At 45.0% G+C, this 9,002-nt stretch overlaps 1 protein-coding gene across 1 annotated transcript; it reads left to right on the top strand.

The window, feature by feature from the left end:
* Positions 1-2,940: 2,940 nt before the first annotated feature.
* Positions 2,941-4,383, top strand: LOC119279856 (aspartic proteinase nepenthesin-1-like). Its single transcript, XM_037560946.1, has one exon. The coding sequence runs from the start codon at positions 2,941-2,943 to the stop codon at positions 4,345-4,347; it is 1,407 nt and encodes a 468-aa protein (XP_037416843.1). The 3' UTR covers positions 4,348-4,383.
* The last annotated feature ends 4,619 nt before the right edge of the window (positions 4,384-9,002 follow it).

Here is a 9,002-nt window from a genome sequence, read left to right as displayed (position 1 = left end):
GTTTCCAAGAGGCACGCGAAAGCACGATAGTGCCTCTCGCGAAAGAAAAAAAAAACAGAAAACGCGTTTTTTCCTTTCCGAAAGAGGCACGTCCGTGCCTCTCGCGGAAGCAAAACCGTGCCTCTCGTGAAAGAAAAAAAACAGAAAACACGTTTTTTTCCGTTTCCAAGAGGCACGCGAAAGCACGACCGTGCCTCTCGCGAAAGCACAACCGTGCCTCTCGCGAAAACAAAATCGTGACTCTCCCGAAAAAAATGCATTTTTTTGCGCAAAAAAGTTCTTTTTCCCGAAAAAAAATTTTGGTCGAAAAGCTAGAGAAGACCGGTAAAAAACCAAAACGTCGAAAAAAACCAGAAAAAAACTTTTGAAAAAGCCGAAAACGCGTGCGTAAAAATAAAAAAATAAAATTCGAAGGGAGCGTGCAGAGCGCGACACGTGATGAATGGCTATGAGCGCCAAATGGCGCTGATCGTTGCGAGGCTCCCGAAGGAGCGCTTGTTAATTAGTTGCCCCTTATTTTTCAGCATCCGTGTCACAAAGAAAACGAGCAGTCACAAGCAAACATTGTTTTCTTCTCTTAATAGCCCACGCTTTCGTTTCATGTTGAGACATGTGCTCAAAGTTGTAAAAATTCCTAGCAGTGATATAATGTACACTACGAAAGTTTTCTACTAAAAATATGGCTATTTGAATCATAAACATGAAACAAAAAATGCAATCATATTACAAGTTCTTTTGTACACTATATGCAATTCATTGATCAGTTTGAAGTTGAGTTTGAATTATTGTCACGTATATCTACTAGCCCTAGTAATAGCTATGGTGACGGAAAAAATAATAATAACTGAAAGTCAATAAACAATTGATTCTGGTCAATCAGAACATGGAAATAAGCAAGTCTTTGGAAAAGCGTTAGGTATTGAATCGAAAATGGGAATGGGAATTACCTCTCGCCTAGGCAGGAGAAATGATTAAGAGTTGCTCGACGCCTACCCCATATGCATGAGTACTCCATATGTTATTGCCTGGTCTGATGTTGTCTATTAGGCCTTGATCTACGCACCAAAAGGAAAGACAAACTACCATGTATAAAAAGTGCATGCGACACACACACTATTATACCGATAAGAATTAACTTGAAAAAGTGTACCTCTGCAAGAATAAGCATCTTGCACTTTGTCTGACCCTTTGCTCGAAAACCTGAGATAAATATGAGATAGTAATCAGGGTGTATCTGAAACAACCATTCTGACCATTCCGTGTAATGCGAGAAGACAGTTTTTTTTTTTTTTGCGAGAAGATGGATATTGAACACAACCACACAGACATGATCAAATATTGATCAAGGTGATCCTCAAAAAAGAAAAAATAACGATCAAGGCACTACATGACGGAAACAATATCGAGCAATAATTAGAATGATTTTACCGGCTTGTTAAGCAATTTAATCCAAGTTGTATACCAATTGATATTGCCTACATGCTCAATACTTTTGCCTGCTTGTTTCATGTCAAAATGCCTACAGATTTCAAATTTGGTACCCGCAAAAAAAAAAAAGATTGCAAATCTGGTGTGGTTGGCTACCCCAAAAGGATAATAATTCACCTCGTGCCTCCTTGACGCCCCTATGTGTCTCCCGCCTCAGCTCTAGGGGTGAAGGACTTCATGAATTGCCCCACTGCTCGCCCTCCACCCTGACTGCCGCCGTTGTGGTTGTTGTTGACTCAACCCAAAAAAGCAAGCTCGTGATTTTGGAAAAAAAAAATTTATGTGACCGGACCTTTCCACCCATCATGTGAGACCCAACCAAGATGAAGCCACGTTTCACCACCAATCTCAAATCATCTTCATCTTCTTCAAAGCTATTCCCCATGAAACTGCACACAATCTCTTTATTCACGGTTTCACATATTTCATGATAGTTCGCTGGTGAGGGAGAAGCTTTCACCGGAGCCTTCCCCCTCTATTGCCACATTTAAATTGCCATTGGAGGAGGAGGAGCTGGGGACACGACCATGTGACATGGGGTGAGCTGCGCGCACACCGGCGACAAGCACGACTTCTTCTCATGGTACAACTCAAGGACCTCGACACCCTGGGCGTGCTCCACGTCGCGGACGCCTCCCATGCCGGCTTCGCCACCCTTTACGACCGCCTCTCCCTCTCCACATCATCATCTTCAATTTGTCTGCTCGCCGACTCCCAGGGTCATCGTCCGCTCCTCGCTCAATCAGCAGGTCGACTGAACTCGTAATAATTTTCATGGAGCATGACTCAACGAACCAAAAAAGGTAGCAACCAATAGCCATTTAGTCGTTATACTGTGTAGTTTTGGAGAACAAAAATCGTGGATGGTACGATATTGCAAATAGAATATAAATCCTGGATTCGCAAAAAAGACAATCCTGAATAAAAAGATCAGTTATGCTAAAGTACATCTAGATGTACCATAAGTATTGCACATCCTAAATTCGCAAAAAAGACAATCCTGAATAAAAAGATCAGTTGTGCTAAAGTACATCTAGATGTATCATAAGTATTGCACATCTTTGTTCTATGTCATTGATCTTACGTGGAGATTTGTGTGAATATTTTATTTTTCGTTTTTTCCTCTTTTATACTTCACTAAATCACTTAGATGTGCAATAACTATGGCACATCTATACGTGCCCTAGACATCGGCTTCCAGGGAAATAGCTTTGGGAAAGCTGAAGATGCTTCAAGATTGATGAGGACACGTGGCTTCATCCTGGCCGGGTCTCACGTGATGGGAGGAAAGGCCCGATCGTGATTCGGACTCTAGGGCCCTCCCCACCTCACTGGGAAGAACATAAACACAGAACTGACTGGAAAAACCGCCCCTGCTCCCACACCACACGGACGAACCCTCCCCGAGAAGTTTTCTCCTCTATCTCAATCTCTCTGCTCTCTCCGGCCGAAATGGCTCGGCCAGCCGCGGCGTTAGCGACAGTGCTCGCACTGCTCCTCCTGCCGTCAGTGGCCGAGGCGGCAGTCGGTGGCCGGACGCCGGCACACATTCCTCAGCTTGGGCAGGAGCTGTGGAGAAAGCCAGCAAAGTCCGCTCCGAAGGCCGTGATCAATCGTCCCTTCCGTGCGCCGGACAAGGACCGGCTGGGGAGCGCGGCCACCGACAACGCCGGGCTCGTCGTCTACAAGATCTCCGTCGGCGTCGCGGAGGAGGTCTTCTCCGGCGTCGTCGACGTCGCCACCGATTTCATCTGGGCGCAGTGCCCGGTGTCGTCGGATTTCACTGAAGTCTTCTGCTTCAGCCAGACTTGCCAGCTGGCGCTCGACGAGGAGGACGCCTGCGGAAACAGCACCAGCTTCACCTGCCCGTACGCGTACCAGTACGGACCGGGGATCAGCACCACCGGCTACATCTCCGCCGAGGAGGTCACCGCCGTCGGGACGCACATCACCGGCCGGGCGTTGTTCGGCTGCAGCCTCGCCAGCACGGTGCCACTCGACGGCGAGTCCGGCGTTCTTGGGTTCAGCAGGGGGCCCTACTCCCTCCTGTCGCAGCTCAAGATCTCAAGGTTCTCCTACTTCATGCTGCCCGACGACGCCGACAAGCCTGACTCCGAGAGCGTCCTCCTCCTCGGCGACGACGCGGTGCCCCAGACCAACAGCAGCCGCTCCACGCCGCTGCTCCGGAACGAAGCGTACCCCGACCTGTACTATGTCAAACTCACCGGCATCAAGGTCGACGACAAGTCCCTGAGTGGCATCCCGGCGGGGACGTTCGACCTGGCCGCCAACGGCTGCTCCGGTGGGGTGGTCATGAGCACGCTCTCCCCCATCACCTACCTCCAGCCGGCCGCCTACAACGCCTTGACGCGGGCGCTGGCGAGCAAGATCAAGTCACAGCCAGTCCGCCCAAAAGCCGACGACGTGGCCGATCTGCGGCTGTGCTACAACATCCAGTCGGTCGCCAACCTGACGTTCCCCAAGATCACGCTGGTGTTTCACGGCGTTGACGGCAGGCCGGCGCCCATGGAGCTCACTACGGCGCACTACTTCATCAGGGAAAACTCCACCGGGCTGCAGTGCCTCACCATGCTGCCCACGCCGGCGGGCTCGCCGGTCAGCTCCGTCCTGGGAAGCCTGCTGCAGACGGGCACCCACATGATCTACGACCTCCGCGGCGGCTCGCTGACTTTCGAGAAGGGCGGGTCGCCGGCGGCTTCCGAGACTATAGGACATGTTGAGTTTCTCATTTTCTCGCCACCTTATATATATTCACTCCCATCTACACTTGATGGTTCATGTAGCATGATTTCATCCCGCCAGCGAGGAAGAATGAATTTGGCTATTCAGTTCTGTTGAACATGTTTTCCCTGGGAGTGGATTTTTTTTTTTTTTTTGGCGGTGGATGGGAGAGGATTTGTTGCTCCCGAGCTCCATGGAGTCCTATTTTTTGAAGAAAAAATTATAAAATTATATTTTAAAGTTTCAACGAATCTTGAAGTAAATCAACATGAACATTGAGATGTATACTATAGTACATTTCTGCAAATTAAGTTTCATGATCAAATACGCTTTCGTGCGAGCTGTATAAAAAAACAAAACTGTAGACTTTTATAGTGAATATTGCATGTGCTAGAAAGACATGTTTTTGCTCATTTGTGTAACTTGAACCACAATGTAGCATCATGAAAATTTCTGGAGGTGCGTGTTTGTTTTTAGAAAAATTGTAACTTTCAAATACGGTTTTTGTAAATAAAAAAAAACGAGAATCCGAGAGCTTGGGATCCAAAAACAGTATAAAAAACATCATAGACTTTTATACTGAGTGTTGCATGTGCTAGAAAGGCATGATTTTATTATTTTGTGTAACTTGAACCACAATGTACAGAATTTTTCGGCGATGTAGTATACATTCCTAGGTTATGTGTATATTGATATTCCAAGGTTATGAGTAGAAAGACATTATGGTTTTTGCATTAGTTTTCTTCCAAAAATCGGGAGGAATGGGATCCAAAAGCAATTTCCGGTTTTTTCATCCATAACTTGTACCCACTGTTTTCAGTTTGAAGATCATCATGAGGCGCTCTCAATTTCTCTAAATCTTGCTTACTTTGAAGAAAATCGTAGGAAAGTTTCTCATGATCAACTGAGAAGATTTCATGACGACTTTCAAGTTTCTCATACTTAATTCAAAGATATTTTTTTATGTCTTCAATTAGGGATTGAGTTTGATTCATTTCCTCGTCCAACAGGTCATCTCGCTTTTGTCTAGTAATTTTTGAATCTTTTCCATAGCAATTTGTTGTTCAGCTGCAATTTTAGCAAGTGTCTTATATCTAGGTTTGAATTCACATTCAGAGTCATCTTCACTAGAGGTCTGAAAGTAGGCATTGCGTGAATTTACCTTTGCGTCTCTTGCCATGAAGCAGTAGGTAGGAGCGGAGTCGTCGTCATCATTGGCTTCAGCGTCGGCAACGTGACCAATGTCCTCAGTGCTGAAGATGGACTTGGCGACGAATGTCGAAGCTAGAGCCAGATTTGCAACGCTTGAATCAGACTCCTCCTCCGACTCCACCTCAGCCTCTTCTGAAGCTGACTCCTCCTCTGAATCCATTTCCTTGCCGATAAATGCACGAGCTTTGCCAGAGGAGCTCTTCTTGTGAGATGAATACTTTGAAGAAGACTTTGAGGATTTCTTCCTCTTGTTTTCTCCAGAGTGATACTTCTTGCTCTTCTTCTTTTTCTCCGCTTCCTTTTCCCATTGAGGACATTCATATATGTAATGGCCTGGCTTCTTGCATTTGTGACAGGTTCTCTTTTTGTAGTCACGAGTGGAAGTCTCAGCATTCTTCGAGCTGGATTTTGAAGACTTCCGAAGCAGATTTTCTTGGAGAACTTTTGGAACTTTCTCACAAGCATTGCAAGCTCTTTGCCAAAGTCTTCAGGGTCACTAAGTCATCAGTGATAGGGTGTCAAATGAGTTGTCAAGTGATCTCAATAACTTCTTTCACAACTTCATGCTTGGTGATTTTAGTGGCGCCAAGTGCACGAAGCTTATTGGTGATATCAGTAAGACGATCCAAGGTGAGCTAGACATTTTCGTTGTTAAGCCTCTTGAAGCGGTTGAAGAGATTGCGAAGAACATTGATTCTTGAGTCCCTCTGAGTTAAGACGCTTTCGTTGTCCTTGGACAGCCAGTCCTAGACTAGCTTCACAGACTCCCGAGCACTCACACGGCCATACTACCCTTTGGTCAGATGACCACATATGATGTTCTTGGTGGTCGGGTCCAATTGTGCGAACCTCTTCACATCAGCCGCTGTGATACCTTCACCGATTTTGGGAACACCAGTCTTGACGACATACCAGAGGTCGTTGTCAATGGCTTCAAGATGCATGCGCACCTTGTTCTTCCAGTAGGGGTAATCAGTGCCATCGAAGATGGCGCATATAGCGGAGACCTTGATTATCCCTGTAGTCTACATAGCTAAAACTCCTGGTGGTTAAACTGAATCACAAAGAGTAAGGGAGCACCTTGCTCTGGTATCAATTGAAAGTGCTAGTTATCGACTAGAAGGGGGTGAATAGGCGATTTTTATGAAAGTCTTCAAAACAGGCAGTGTCTCCGAAGACAGGACAACTAGGAAGAACATATCAAATTTGGAAGATAGTGTGAAGACAAATATGCAATCAGAGTAAATGTCTTCATACAATGTCTTCGAACAAATAGGCAAGCAAGGACTTCACGAAGCTGAACTGTAAGTAAAGGAGTGAAGTGATAGAATCATTTGCTCGATGAAGACAAGGATTTGGTAGACCAGTTCCAGTTGTTGTGACAACTGTACGTCTGGTTAGGAAGGTTGAGATTGAATTCGGAAGACCACGTCTTCACCTTATTCCCTTTGAGCTAAGATCACCAAGACCTCGCCCAATCACTCAATTAAGTCTTCAAGGTAAACTTCCAAACCTTCACATACTTCATTCACCGGCGATTCACAATGGCTCTTGGATGCTCAGAATGCGACACCTAACCGACTGGAAGATCACATGCTTCAAGTGTAATAAGTCTTTGCTACCTCTTGAGCATGTGTTGGTTTTTCCCTTAAAGAGGAAAGGGTGATGCAGCAAAGTAGCGTAAGTATTTTCCTCAGTTTTTGAGAACCGAGGTATCAATCCAGTAGGAGGCTACTCAAAAGTCCCACGCACCTACACAAACAAACAAGAACCTCGCAACCAACGCGATAAAGGGGTTGTCAATCCCTTCACGGTAACTTGCGAAAGTGAGATCTGATAGAGATAATATGATAAGATAAATATTTTGGTATTTTTATAATATATATTGGAAAGTAAAAGATGCAAATAAAAGTAGATGGAAAACTTATGTGATAAAAGATAAATCCGGGGGCCATAGGTTTCACTAGTGGCTTCTCTCAAGATAGCATAAGCATTATGGTGAGTGAACAAATTACTATCGAGCAATTGATAGAAAAGTGCATAGTTATGAGATTATCTAGGCATGATCATGTATATAGGCATCACGTCCGCAACAAGTAGACCGACTCCTGCCTGCGTCTACTACTATTACTCCACACATCGACCGACTCATGCATGCATCTAGAGTATTAAGTTCATAAGAACATAGTAACGCCTTAAGCAAGATGACATGATGTAGAGGGATAAACTCATGCAATATGATATAAACCCCATCTTTTTATCCTCGATGGCTGATAGAGGCAAAGGTGTCCCGTCTTTCGATGAGATGATGGATATCGCTTTGGTGGAAGTCGACTTTGACGATCCGACTACGAACGTGCGAGGACGTCGCGCCTTAGCAATCGCTAAACCAACTCCGAGAGGTTATTGACCACGCCGGAGCACGATCAACCTGACCATGAGGGTCTGTTTCCTGCGAGCAAACGAAGAACAAGCAAGAAACTAAGATTGCAATCTGGATATTGCGAATATAAGATGAAAGCTTTATTGATCAAGGTGGGGTTCTGTGACGCCTTTGTCTGGTCGTTGAACACAAACGAAGTACGCGAAGTTGCAGCTATGGCGAACTTTAATCTAAACAAAACCCAAAGTCTAAACGGTGCCCTAAGGGCTATATATATATGGAGGAAGAGAGGGGGAATTTCGTGGCCCTTGGTGGAGGGGTCCGAAATCAACCCTATCTCTTGTTTCCCCACACATACGGACTCTAAAAATAGCCTATACTTATGTATTTCGAAATTACATGGGCCTGGCCCAATAAAAAGGTGACGCAGCACCTATAATAGCCTCTGGACGAAATTTATGAAGGGACATCTTGTATATTTCGTCCAAGGCTTCATGCACTCGTTATGGTGGCTTCAAAGACCTGAAATCATCACTTGTAACTCTGTTCTTGTTCCCCTTGCGTATGCCATCATCTCCATGCTTGTTCTTGCTCCAATGTTCATCCTTCTCCAAGCTAGGCCCTTCATTTGTAAGCAAAACAAATGTATCCAATTTAGGCAGCATCATATTCTCATGAACATTAGAATCATTACCAAGAAACGAAAGTACCTGGTAATTTAGTTGGCGTGCGCGAGCTCTTGTAATTGGTCCAGTATGTATAGCAGCAGGGGCTGTGGGTGTAATAATGGTATTGATGTCCTCATCATCCTCCCCTTCTTGAAATGAAGTCGTCCTCGACGGAAGCTCATCTTCCTCACCCAAATAAGGCTTCAAATCTGTAATGTTAAAAGTGGGACTAACCCCAAAATCTGCAGGCAGCTCAAGTTTATATGCATTATCATTTATTTTCTCTAACACCTTAAAGGGACCATCAGCCCGTGGCATGAGCTTTGATTTGCGCAAATCAGGAAATCTATCCTTACGCAAATGTAACCAAACAAGATCTCCAGGTGCAAACACAACATCTTTTCTACCCTTATCTCCAGCAAGTTTATATTTGGCATTCATACGCTCAATGTTTTCCTTAGTTAACTCATGCATTTTTAAAATCAATTCAGCACGTTGTTTAGCATCAA

The sequence above is a fragment of the Triticum dicoccoides genome, chromosome 3B (genome assembly GCF_002162155.2).
Source record: "Triticum dicoccoides isolate Atlit2015 ecotype Zavitan chromosome 3B, WEW_v2.0, whole genome shotgun sequence".
Lineage (NCBI taxonomy): Eukaryota > Viridiplantae > Streptophyta > Magnoliopsida > Poales > Poaceae > Triticum > Triticum dicoccoides.
Note: the sequence above shows the minus strand (reverse complement) of the source record. Positions and strands in the feature narration are given on the sequence as shown.

Excerpts from the sequence above, each read along its gene's own strand:
- LOC119279856 (XM_037560946.1), top strand. The coding sequence starts at position 2,941 with ATGGCTCGGCCAGCCGCGGCGTTAGCGACAGTGCTCGCACTGCTCCTC.